Source organism: Amphichorda felina, assembly GCF_050947745.1.
Source record: "Amphichorda felina strain 45539 chromosome Unknown scaffold_7, whole genome shotgun sequence".
In the NCBI taxonomy this organism is placed as follows: Eukaryota; Fungi; Ascomycota; class Sordariomycetes; order Hypocreales; family Bionectriaceae; genus Amphichorda; species Amphichorda felina.
The window spans coordinates 2,419,597-2,432,076 of NW_028145043.1; the positions used below are offsets into that span (position 1 = coordinate 2,419,597).

The following is a 12,480-nucleotide window of genomic DNA, read 5'->3' on the forward strand; positions in this document are numbered from 1 at the left end:
ATTAGGGGGTACGACACCTTACATGTACTTAATATATGGTATTTTCTATCACAAAACAGCTTCAAATTGACCGTTGTATGGTGTTGTAAAGTTGTGTGGATTTGGGTGGTAGGCCTAAGTAGTATTTTCAGTCTTTTCTGTAGTACTGATTTTAGAGGCCCTGGAGCATTTCACGTTGATTTTAACAGCAATTTGTAACCATGGCACTGCCTTGGTTGACCCACCTGGACTTGCTACTATCAATACCATGCCTTATCTTAGGGCGTGATTGACGGATCCTGTTCAAATGCCATGCCCCCAAGTCAATACGAGGTGAATTTTCCAAAACAGCTTAATTCGTTACTGCGTCGATATAGGCTCTTGTTTACCGCCTTCTATCCGCCATCGAGTCAGCAATCCATCCCAGCTTACTACCCCCAACAGACGGCAGCATGGAATACCAGTTCATCATGGTGGACCGCGACGGGCCCAACCTCCGCACGTCGGCAGCCAAATATAAGGCTCTCCGCCTCGAGGCCTTGCGGCAGTCGCCCACGGCCTTCTCCTCGACCTTGGAGACCGAGTCCCGATTCTCCGACGACGTCTGGGTATCCCGTCTGCAAAACCCAGAGAAAGAGACCTTTGTGTGCGTTGCTGTCGCCCAAGATGGCCAGAGTGAATGGGTCGGGCAGGTTACGCTGAGAGGACCCCTCCCGGCCAAGGAGTTTCTCCCTCCCAAGGAATCGGGGCAGCGTGATCCGGCGTCCGATGATGAGACGGAGAAATGGCAGATGCTAAGCCTCTATACTCTCCCGACTCACAGAGGTATGAAGCTGGGATTCCGATTGTGCGAAAAGGCATTCGAGTTCCTCCAGTCAAGAGACGGAACAGGGACACCGCAGATTGTGGTTCGGATCATGGTCAAGCCTGAGAATGTGGCGACCCTGAGGCTATATGACGGGCTTGGATTTGAGCGTGCTGGCTATTGCACGCTCGAGGAGGCTCTCAGGGCAAATGGAGATACAGACCTGATTCCGCATGGCACTCTTGACGACCACTACACAGCTAGGTCAGGTATCGTGATGCTGTTGCACTTGGTGAGAGGAAAGTAGATGTCTGAAGCATCATGGGTGTATCGTTCAGGCCTTGACTAAAGCCTAGGAAAGGTTGATGGGCAGTCGGTTTGATATACGATAAGTAACTCGTTAGAGAAGAAGAGAGATGAACGCCACTATATTATTAGCCACCTATCGCTCTAGCTGTTTAAAGAGAAAGAACATCTTTTGATAGCAGTCCCCATTGACATAATCGCGTTACGCACAGGATCGTTACAGTGGGGAGGTTTTATAGAGTTATTAATAACCTATACCAGATTGTGAGCAGGTATATGTGAACTTGAGTTAATGTTTGGTGGTGTTAAGAAAATCCGAGACGGTACTTCGCGGAGAAACACCCCAGGTAGTGTGTCAAGAGTATAGCTCCCATAGAACTAATTTCCCGTCCTTTTCCCGAGTTGAGTAGCCTCTTGAGATGATTTGATATGTTTTCGTAGTGCACTGGCTATCCATAGCCATATATTGCCGGGGGCGGCGCACTACTCTAGGGGAGAGCTTGATCCTCTCAAAAGGCTCTGAAGGAAAAGTGTATTGTTCGGAGGACCTGGCAGTGTCGAGCTTGGGGATATAATTCCATATGTGTCTTCTGGAATCATCTCCAGTAAATGGTCCGTATCACAGTTAGACAACTCGACTCCAGATAATGGAACCGCCTTTCTCATACCTCTGCGCAGCTTCCCATAAGATGTCAGGCACGTTAAGCGATTATCAAACTTGTCCTACAAATACAGGTTACAGGGAGAGAAACAGGGAGCCAGCCTATGTGACAGATCCATGACTATCTCAACTTTACGATAGATATTTCCAGAAAAAGTCTTATACAGCAAGGGATGAGCAAGGCTGTTATAGAGACTCTCGGGAAGGATTGTGAGTTGGTTCTCAAACTGGACATTGCAGTATGGCTTGCGATATAGATCGGCTCCATGGAGATCAGTTCCGAGCTTTTTTGAGGCTGGATAGTTGCAGCTTTTATAAGCTCAGAACTAAATTCCCCATGATGTACTGACTGGGCAATCAGAACAGAAGAACTTTATGTCTTTCTCTCATCTAAAGATGCTGATGATGAACTGTTTGGCCAGTTCGACATCTGGCGGTAAGTCCACCACTACCTGAATGCCAGCCAGGCCACATATCATGGGGGATTTCCCTGAGATGTTGGTAGCTATTCTCCTGAAACTCGGTCAGGCGCTTGGCCTCGCGGCGCACAGTGAACTTTTCTATCGAATGGAGGAGTTTTGCCTGGCCGCCAACTGTCAAAGTCTTAAACTGGCGTAACCTCGAAAATACTTTCCCCAGTTATGTTAATCAAGCCTACCCTTCCTGCGGAGATCGGTGGGAGAAAGGCAACACATTGGGCGGGTTTTCAGTATTAACGCTCCGGCGCGCCCTCGTTGATAACCATGTATACCCCGTGACTCCCCACAGGCCCCAAGCGAATCCTAGACCGGTGATCTTATCCGAATTAAAGATAGAGTCCTGAATATTTGCATGCATCAAGCAGCACTGCAACACTTGGAGAACCTTGCAGATATGGGCAGTGTATCGTCTAGAGAGATGGAGAAGGCGAGGGCGACATTGTTGACCGAGAGGCAGAGGCTCTGGTCGATCTCGGGGGTGGCACCGAGGGCCGCTTTGAGCTCCTGGGGCGAGTGCAGAACCCCAGCCGAGTGAAGATGGTGGCATCGCGAGCCTTGTCAACGGCTCCTGGGAGGGCTGGTGACTATACGGCGACATTCGTCTCAACCCCTGAGGCGCCACTAACAGAACCGTCTTGGGTGATGGAGAATTGTCCCGATCTTGAAGTCATGCTGGGCGTCCTACATGCAGGTAGTGATAATACTAGCTGTTTTCAGGTTAGTAGGAACATACCCGTGGTTAGGTCAGATGATGCTCCCGGCGCCTCCGGGGCCACGTCTATAGCTACTAACTATATGAAATTAATTCGCCAAGGTGATTGGCAATCCGCTACGTTACATCGACGGTTTGGCCAAGGTACGGATCATAATACCTTGGTGAGGGGCTGGGCTTGGGATAGTGGGTACCCTCGTTAATATAGGAAAACAGTTAAATAGACAGCATCTGATGGAAGAGAAAGAAACGAAGATAATTTCCAGCTAATTGGATCTCAAAGCCTCACTCACCATGGTATTAGCCACTGCTAAAGCTGCTCCCGCCACGCAAAGTCTATTACATAAGAGTCTGGCGGCGAACTGATCATAATGGCCCTGTATCCCGGCATGTGGTTCATGACATTGGACGCCCTTCCTGTCATCAAATGTACATACTAGCTAGGTATTAGTTCATGGCCACATCGGGGCTCTCCGCGACATGAAATAGATACGACTCATACGAGTATATGAATAGTAGGCCTAACGGGGAATAGCGTTTTGAACCTGGCAAGATGCCTGGAGGATCCATGGATGGAAGAGCGATGTCAAGAGCGGGGTCGTTGGAGACTTGGGGTGGTGCTCAGCGGAACTTCTATTCTAGGCACGCCGACCAGGACTATTCGACTGGACTAAGCTAGCTTGACCTGTCCATGCTGATAATATTGGTAATACAGGCTCGGGCTGGGTTTGATCTGTCTCGCCGTATATAAGCCATCGTTACCCCCGCCTCCTCCACAACACATCCCACCCCACAAATCAGATAACATGGACACCGTGGCAACCTACCCCAGCCTCCGCGGCAAGGCCGTCCTCATCACCGGCGGCGCCGAAGGAATCGGTGCCAGCGCAGTAGAGCTATTCTGCAGACAGGGCTCCAGGGTCGTCTTCCTCGACTTCAACGAGCAGGCCGCCAGTGAGCTCGTGGGCACCATCCGGGGCATCGAGGGCGCCACAGAGCCCACCTTTATGTTCTGCGACGTCACCAACCTCGATCAGCTCCGGGACTGTGCCCAGAAGACGATTGAAAAGTTCGGCACCGTCGATGTCCTCGTCAACAATGCCGGCGCAGCAGGCCCCAACAGCCGTGTCCCCACCTCCGGCGTGACGCCCGAGTCCTTCGACCACGACATCAACACCAACCTGCGCCACCAGTTCTTCCTCACCCAGGCCATCGCACCCGCCATGCAGAAGCAGCGCTCGGGCAGCATCGTCAACCTCGGGTCCATCACGTGGCGCATCCCCGCCACTGGGGTGCCTATCTACGCGGCGGCCAAGGCGGCCGTCATGGGCATGACGAGGACGCACGCGCACGAGTTTGGCCCGTTTGGGATCCGTGTCAATAGTGTCATGCCGGGTTCCATTGCAACCAAGACGCAGATCGAAAAGGTTCTGACGCCAGAGTATGAGGCTGAGACTATGGCGGCGCAGGCCCTCAAGAGGATCCTGCGGCCCGTCGAGGTAGCCAAGCTAATACTGTTTCTGGCATCTGACGACGCGAGTGCCATTACGGGCGGGAGCCATGTTGTTGATGGTGGTTGGGTTAGCGATACCTAGGTGGTCGTCCTTCGACAGCGCCTGTTGCTTCAGATAGGTTCAATGAAAACAATCATTATCGAGCATCTGGCTCCGGTGTTGGATTACACGTCACGAGTCGGCCAAGCTAGATAAACGTAATATACGAAGAGCTACCTAAATTACCCGCAGAAATATACATACGATATTAACAGGCGCGTTTCTCCATCTGTCGTCTCATCTCGTCTCGTCTCGTCTCGTCTCGTCATCCTTCCTAATTATAATACCTGGGCTCGTTAAAAACATGATACTTGTGCCCGCGGACGCCCTTGCCACGGAACCGGGCAGGGAACCTCCACCCCTGCGGCACGTTGCCCTCCTTGGCCCTGCGGTTCCGCTCCTCGGCCGGCATGGCCTTGAGCTGGGCAATCTCGCCCTCGCTCTGCGGGATGACAAACTTGGCCACCTGCAGCTCCGTGTCCGTGATGGAGCTGCGGCTGAGGCGCGCGTAGCCCACGCGCTTAAGGCCCTTGAACAGAATGTACTCGCACCAGCGGTCCCAGTCAGTCGGGTCGACGTCGTGCATGCCCGATGTCTCGCTGACGTAGGTGTTGTAGTTGCCCTCCAGGGGCTCGGTGACGAGGTAGCTGAGCAGGATGGACGGGCGGGGCGTCGAGCCCATCAGCTTGGCGAGGTACTCCGACTGCAGGCGCCGGTCTTCGGTGTCCTCCTCCTGTCCAGAGTGGAAGACGAAGACGTCGATCAGCTGGCCGTAGACGTCGAGCGTGGCGTGGATGGCCGGTGCCAGTTCGCCGACGGGGCTGGGCAGCAGGTGGTGCTCTGACTTGACGATGGGGAACTTGGACAGCAGCGCCGCGCCCCACGTGTGCTTGTTGGGCCCTGGCCCATAGTCGACGTACATGCCGAGATCCTCCGCAAGGAACTGGGTGCTGTCACGGTTACCCATGATAATGCGTTGCTGGTCTGTCTCGAGCAGACCAATAACGTCCAGCTCAGTCTCCTTGATAAGATCGCGCATGCGGTACTCTGACGACCACATGTCGTTGTCTAGAGAGAAGTGGATCGTCCAGATGCCGGCCGTCAGGACTCGGTCCTCGGGGTGGTAAGGCTCGTAATCGTTAGTGGGTAAGCGCATAAATGCAGCACACAAGAAGATGACATTGATGAAAAGCGTAGCCACACCAAAGTACTTCTTGTGCTGGGATGTAGAGCGTCGTTTCGGCTGCTGCTGGGGTGGCTGCGAGCGGTTAAAATTATACACGCCCAAACCTATGAACACCATCATGGTGATCATGACCCAGTCGGTGTGTTCACGGACAAGGGGGCCGCCCGGCACAAAGGCGTAGGCCACAACCCAAACGTGGAACAGGACCACAAAGTTGTAGATGAGGAATCCCATGCCAAAGCTCATGGCCGGGTCCTTCTTAGTCACGGCTATCAGAAGAGGCACTGAGACGCTCGTCAGATAGGCAGTAAGGGCTAGAGCACCATAGTAACCAAACCAGTGACTGTAGAAGGTCAGAACCATGGCACCAAGAGTTCCGAGGATGTAGCTTAGCCAGCTACCAGCGACGTTAGGCTTATGAATCCCACCTAGGAGGCCTAGAGACATGGCCGCGAGAGTGCACCATCCGTGGGTGGAAAAGTATGGGCCTCGTATAGGGTAACCCTCCCACACCCACAGAATCATAGTGCTGGTATCTGAGAGGAGGGAGTGAAGACCGAAGAAAAGCCCGCCAAAACCACAAGCGGCAAGGAATACAGAGCCCTTCTGGTGCTTGTCTTTGACCAGTGAACCGCTTGTCAACGGCGCCTTACGCGTAAATCGGAGAGCGGCCAAAATCCCGAGTACAAGGCCAACGCCATTCCAACCACCATTCTCGGCGTGCATCACAGGCCAGATCGGGTTGTTGGTCTTCCATATGAATTTGGCTGTCGTAGATAAGATCAAACCAACCATAAGGCCTAGGATCTTGGATTCGAAGCGATTCTCATGTATCGACTCGATAGACAATGTTGCAGCCCACCCTAGACATGACATGGCAACACCAAAGCCAAGAACGCAAAGTCGGACAGTAGGGTCGATGACAAGATAGGAAGCGATGCCAGATAATGAGAGTAGGTGGATAAGCCGAAGGTTTCCCTGGACGAAAGACCGTACGGACCCGATAGCCAGAAAGAAAGGAGAAAGAGTTGTCATGATGAAAGCCTCGAAGCCGGAGATGCCCATGTACCAAAGAGGGAAGACTGCCATATTAGTTCATGATTTATTGACCAACTCCCTGGAAACTTACACCAGACAACGAGACCTAAGCTGGTCAAGGTGGTCCAAAATACAAACTACAAGGCTATTAGTCAAGAAAAATTACGGCTTTTTTTTTTTTTTTTGCAAACCTACCCCATGGTACACATCAGCGAGTGCGTCAAAGAGCTCCGGCCAACTAAAGCGTACAGAGAAGACGCCTCCGGTGGCCTTCTCCTTCCTTGTAGCTCGTCAGACTATTTTTCCTATTTGTAAGCGACCAGAAATACTTACTGCTTCTCCAGGACAGCGGATGGGATGGAAGACGGGTTCACACTGCATGGATAGTTTAGAACATAGCCTCAAAAGAAAAACAAATATATTCAAAAAAAATCATGCCAAAAACTATATCGGGAGCCATTGAACGTACCCCTTGGTCGAACCCTTAACGTCCTTGACCACGAGTTCAAACGTCTGAAAGTCGAGAGCAGTGACAGCATCGAAAGCCACATCGAGGACGATGAGCGACCATTCGAAAAAGGCGTAAGTGGTATATGCTGCGACAAGTTAGCTAAAAGTACGGCACAACGAGGGGCCTGGCATCCTACCTCCAGCGACCTTGTGAACCTTGTGTTGGATGAAGAAATAAATCAAAGGAACAAGGGTCCCAAAGAAGGTGCTTGCAATGTACTTTCGCAATGTAATGGCGCGCGGGTTCGGCGGACTTAAGGCAATGCAGCCAATCGTCCACGGCAGCGTAGCCACGATGTAGGATATCATGAGTATATCATGCCAATCGTGGTCATCGGTCGAGGTGATGTAGGTCCATCCACCGCAGGTCAAGGTGCGAACGAGACCCATGGTGGCAACGAAGGTCGGGAGCTTGCGCCCGGGCTTCCTCGTGAGGATGTACCAGAGTCCAACAAGCGCAAATCGAGGCCCTGCAATTGTTAGCCGATCACTAATTTTGCATACTGGCGATATCAATTCGTACCTGATGTGATGGCAATGAAAAGCATGAAGAAGGATCGCTCGGGATATCGATCGCCGATTGTGGCCGAGACAGAGGGGAACCACTCGTCGGGATAGCCATAATGCTCGTTCCGGACGATTTTATGGTAATGCAACGATATGCCGACAATTAAAGCGCTGATGAAGGCCGCTGTGCATCCCATTAGACATTTCCATCTATTAGTCCGAGCTTCCCGGAGGACATACTGTATGCAGCGATGGTATGGGCCCAACTGACCCAATGTCCACCGAAGCTCAGGACGACACCGCCCTCCTTGTCCTTGGATTTGGACATGGGGGCGAGCTCATGGAACGAGAGAATGGATGCGCAGACAAAACGAAGGTAGGAAAAAAGTTGTCGAGGGAATATTCGTGGTGAGAACCTTATCGAAGGAGGTGTAGGAATGGGCGGCTGAGCAGTCGATCCAGTGAGCAGGGTTTGGCTGGAGTGGATGACTGACAGCGGACCACGCGGAACCTCGGAGTCGCGGGAGCTCGATTTTGGGGAACCCTGCGAAAGAGGCGTTAGAATCTCGATTGGGTTGCGACATGGAAGTTAGTAATTACTACCTAGGTACGTAGAGGTAGGCCTCTGTCGCTCTGTGGCTGGTGCCCCTCTTCCCGTGGCGCGTGCTTTGGAAGGCTGAAGATGGTCCCACTAAAATTTCCAGTAGCCTCACAAAAACTTCTTTGCTTCAATCCCCACGGTCGCTCATAACGGGCCCCAGCTCTTTGTCCTTTGGTCTGCAGCCCGGCGAAACTCAAACGACAAAATGTCTGGCGTCGCCGAGAAAGCGAGGTTTTACCTCGAAAGGTCTGTTCCCCAATTGCGGGAATGGGAGGAAAAGGAACTATTCTCTAAGGTTGGACTCATGATTCCCGTGGCTTGATGGCTTGGTACTGACATCAACGATAGGACGAGATCCGCACTATTGTACAGAAGCGCAACGATCACGAGCACAGAGTCCTGTCTCCTGGAAACAAGCCAGCAGACTGGTCAGCCTACGCACAATGGGAGCAATCTCTCGAGTCGCTCCGGAGAAAGCGCTGCAACCGCCTCAAGATCCGGCATTTGAACTCGTCCCACGCGGGACAGACCCGCGTCCTATCAATCTATGAGCGAGGCGTGAATCGCCACACGAGCAGCTCTGCGCTGTGGCGCGAGTATCTGTCGTACACGTCGCATATCAAAGCGTCCAAGCGGTTCCGACGGACAATGACCAACGCTCTGCGCATGATGCCCCACGATTCGCAGCTGTGGGTAATGGCCGGCAGGCGATCCGCTCGCAATGGCGACATGGCGGCGGCGAGAAGTTTCTTCATGCGAGGCTGCCGATTCTGCACCAAGGATGCCTCCCTGTGGGTCGAGTACTCCCGCTGCGAAATGGAATGGCTTGAGAAGGTGGACAAGCGCAAGAGCAAGACTGATGACCCGCTGCGGCCGGATCGTCCCGAGGGAGACGACGACGAGTTGCGCGTTGAGGATAGCGACGAGGAGGATGAGGACCAGGAGGATGGCACATTACTGCCGGAGCCGTCCAAGGCGGAGGCCAAGGTCATCGATAAGAAGGCGGCGAAGCAGCTGGCAAACAATCCGGCCATGGATGGAGCCATCCCGATTGCCATTTTCGACATATCGAGAAAACAGCCCTTCTTCAACGCCGAATCTGCCGAGCAATTCTTCACCATGCTTGCATCCTTCAAGGATATCTCTGTCCAACCAAGAATATCGCAGCATGTCCTGGACACTATGGACCAGGCCTACCCCAACCACCCGGCCACCTGCAATTGCCATGTTCGGGAGTCGATTCTTGGTGTTAATCCCAAGACGGCTGATTTCCCAAGGGGTCTGCGGGAGGCTCTTCCGCGGTTGAGCAAGTACCTTGAGGTCACCACAGATAGGGCAGAGCTCGAGAGGAAGACCAACCAATGGATCGACGAGTACCTCGCGGTAGAGGAGCTCGATGAGGGCATCAGGAAGGTGCTGGAGCATACAAAGAACAACCTAAGCACGGCCTGATTGGACGGAATATACAGATACTATTTCATAGATAGAGCGACAAATGACAATTCACGGCTGTACCGAGATAACTGTTGGGCTTCCGCTGAGACTTCCCTAATGTGGGGCACGCCTACACCAGCACTCCCGCGTCTTTTAGACATCGGCTTCATTGGGACGTAGAGGTGTCCCTATGCCGTCCCAAGTCGCGCTAAATGGGAAATTCAATCAAAGTCCCCCTCAGATCGACACCGCAGACGGAATTGCGCGACGAAACGGGGCAGGCTCAGGCATGTCTCCGACGCGGAGATGTGTGGTGTTCAGATCGACTATGATATGAGCACCACCCAACCCATTTGCGGGGACAGCAGGACACTTGTTGGTGTCGGAACACGCGGCGAATGGGGCACGCGGCGATGACATTTGACGAGATTATAGGCGTAACAGACGGACACATGGTGTCACGGGCGCACAAGAAAACTTGGCACAAGCCGAGCACCGGGGGATCTGTGGTTCACACATCACGATGGGGCGACAGGGTGGGAGATGACCGGCACCAGCTCCCGACGGAAATCGCTGTGAAGGCAGAGTCGTCTCCAACAATTTCCTATTCCGCTGAGCTGGTACTCCGTACAAGTATGTAGGGAAATACATATAGAGCCTATAAAGGCTCACGCAAATGAACACGAGGCGTGGGCAAAAGATCTGGATTTTTGGATTAGCCGTCTGGTGCATCCACGAACGAGTCCGTTGACTCCGATTAGCGCCCTGCCACATGCCCAATGCTTGTAGGCTCAGGGAGGACCGCTGGCGATTCATTTACCCACGGCGAGACACCGGGCTTGCGAGATTATCTGTCCTATGCGGGCAGATTGAAAAGTTGGTGCTGAAGCTTGAGAAAACCTTGTTGGGCATTCGTTCAGTAGGCGGCGAAATGGACAGTCTGGACACCTGGGTGCGATAATAACATGGCGGCGGTGGTGAGCCAGGAACGTTCTGGGAACCTGGAACCTTATTAACATGCGGTGGGGAATTTTGACCCTGCACCGCGCTGTCAATATTATTTTGGGCCCGACAGCACAAGGCCGGGTTTGGGGCCGCTGGCGCTGGGTGGGAGGGAGGTGGATGGGCAAGAGCGTACTCGTACCTGCCCGTACCTTTTCACATAACTGGCCCCCCCTTCCCTCATCCTTTTTCACTTCGTCATCTTCCTGCCTTCTCCATTTCACCTCTCTTTTGCTGATTTTGTGTGTTCTTCTTCTCGTTTCTGCTTTGTTTTTACGTATCGCTGCGGGCGTTGCGCTGTGCTACGACTCTGCACCACTAACATGGGACGCTCCCTCCTCGCCCTGCCTCCAGCGGTACCTAGGTCATTGAGCCGGACAACAAGACGCTATTCAACGGCAAACGCACTGCGATTTACGATGGAATCAGCAGAAAACCGGCGTCCAAGGATACAAAATGCCTAACGACGACAGCGTCGCTCTCTCACCATTGATCGGGGTCGCCGTCGAGACGACATGAGCAAGCACCATCTGGGGACCTGAGTGGCAGGGATTCCCTCCACCTGGGAAAGCCCCAACGCATGGCGCATTGGTGGCATCAAACAGTGTCACGAGCGACTCCGGGATCGACCTCCGCCAGCACACTAGCCAACCTCAGTGCATTTCGCCTCCCGTCGGGAATTGAGGCATTTGCATTGGGTTATCGTCCACGCAATCCTTAACCGGGCCGGCATCTCTCTCTTGAAATTGGGGATGGCGGTGGTTCAAACCCATTTACTACGGCCCATCTAAATCCCTGGTCACCTCCCGTTATCGAGTGGGGCGGGTCTGGCGCCTGGAGAAAGCCAATCCTCATTCCAAAGAGGGTCTGTCAAAATGCGATTCTTTTGGGTGAAAAATGACGGGGGTTTGGAGCTGACGAATGTCGCCATTATCCGTTATTAATGGCTCTGTTCGGGGGGAATGTGTCAATTCTGCGATTCTTGGACCCAGCTCCTGGCATCAACACGGTGGAACGATCATTCGGATTCGAGCCTCGGCGTGGTGTGTGGGGACCAACATCACCAACGGTCTTTGCGTCGACGGCTCCCTCTTTGCCGGTTTTCGGCTTCATTCAGACGCGCGATGGTTTTCTTCGAGACTTCCAACTGGGCGAAGGGGATTGTTTTTTACCTGTTCCATGGCACGGTTAGGCACCAAATGTTTGACGGGGCTGTTGATCCCCAGTCATGCGCCGTTTCCCGACGGTGATTTCGACCACTGCCAATCGAAGGCTGCTACAACACACGTCAAGCTGAAAGCATGGAGAGTTGGGGCATTGTCTTCTCTGACTGGCGGCCTGGAACTTATCATACCAGCCGTCTCCACTGGACCTATTTGGAAGTTGACAAAATATGAGAACAACTTTTAGGTGGCCCGGGTAGATCCCAGCTTGCTCTGGATTGTCCTGTCAGGCAGCTCAGATGTTTTACACGCTTCCTGTCAGGCAGCCATTCATTGAGGAGGACTCCTCGACGCTGTGGGTCATGGCTGGCTCTGAACTATCATCTGTGGATGGAAAACCCTGTGCTGTCATTCTGGAAGTCAACACTCTACGGGACGAGCTCGTGTGTCCCCCCGTCACCTACGACCATGGTCGATTGGAAGAGAACCCAGGAGCCCAGTCTGGCCAGGTGTGCCCCCAGAATAGCTCACTGCTAACAGCCTG

The 12,480-nt window shown here is 53.1% G+C and overlaps 4 protein-coding genes across 4 annotated transcripts; 3 read left to right on the forward strand and 1 right to left on the reverse strand.

Moving 5' to 3' along the window:
* Positions 1-431: 431 nt before the first annotated feature.
* ACO1O0_007553 (GNAT family N-acetyltransferase) lies at positions 432-1,091 on the forward strand (the record flags this gene model as incomplete). The annotated part of the gene is made up of 1 exon (XM_083196925.1): positions 432-1,091. One exon carries the CDS (start codon positions 432-434, stop codon positions 1,089-1,091), a length of 660 nt encoding a protein of 219 aa, XP_083048133.1.
* Positions 1,092-3,748: 2,657 nt separating this feature from the next.
* On the forward strand, positions 3,749-4,537 carry ACO1O0_007554 (SDR family NAD(P)-dependent oxidoreductase; the record flags this gene model as incomplete). The annotated part of the gene is made up of 1 exon (XM_083196926.1): positions 3,749-4,537. The coding sequence occupies one exon, from the start codon at positions 3,749-3,751 to the stop codon at positions 4,535-4,537; it is 789 nt and encodes a 262-aa protein (XP_083048134.1).
* A 232-nt stretch (positions 4,538-4,769) lies between these two features.
* CWH43 (Frag1/DRAM/Sfk1 family-domain-containing protein) lies at positions 4,770-8,064 on the reverse strand (the record flags this gene model as incomplete). The annotated part of the gene is made up of 8 exons (XM_083196927.1): positions 4,770-6,763; positions 6,811-6,856; positions 6,915-6,999; positions 7,053-7,094; positions 7,189-7,315; positions 7,367-7,699; positions 7,753-7,920; positions 7,977-8,064. 8 exons carry the CDS (start codon positions 8,062-8,064, stop codon positions 4,770-4,772), a joined length of 2,883 nt encoding a protein of 960 aa, XP_083048135.1.
* A 478-nt stretch (positions 8,065-8,542) lies between these two features.
* UTP6 (snoRNA-binding rRNA-processing protein UTP6) lies at positions 8,543-9,789 on the forward strand (the record flags this gene model as incomplete). Its single annotated transcript, XM_083196928.1, has 2 exons — positions 8,543-8,632; positions 8,686-9,789. The coding sequence occupies 2 exons, from the start codon at positions 8,543-8,545 to the stop codon at positions 9,787-9,789; spliced, it is 1,194 nt and encodes a 397-aa protein (XP_083048136.1).
* Between the last annotated feature and the right edge of the window lie 2,691 nt (positions 9,790-12,480).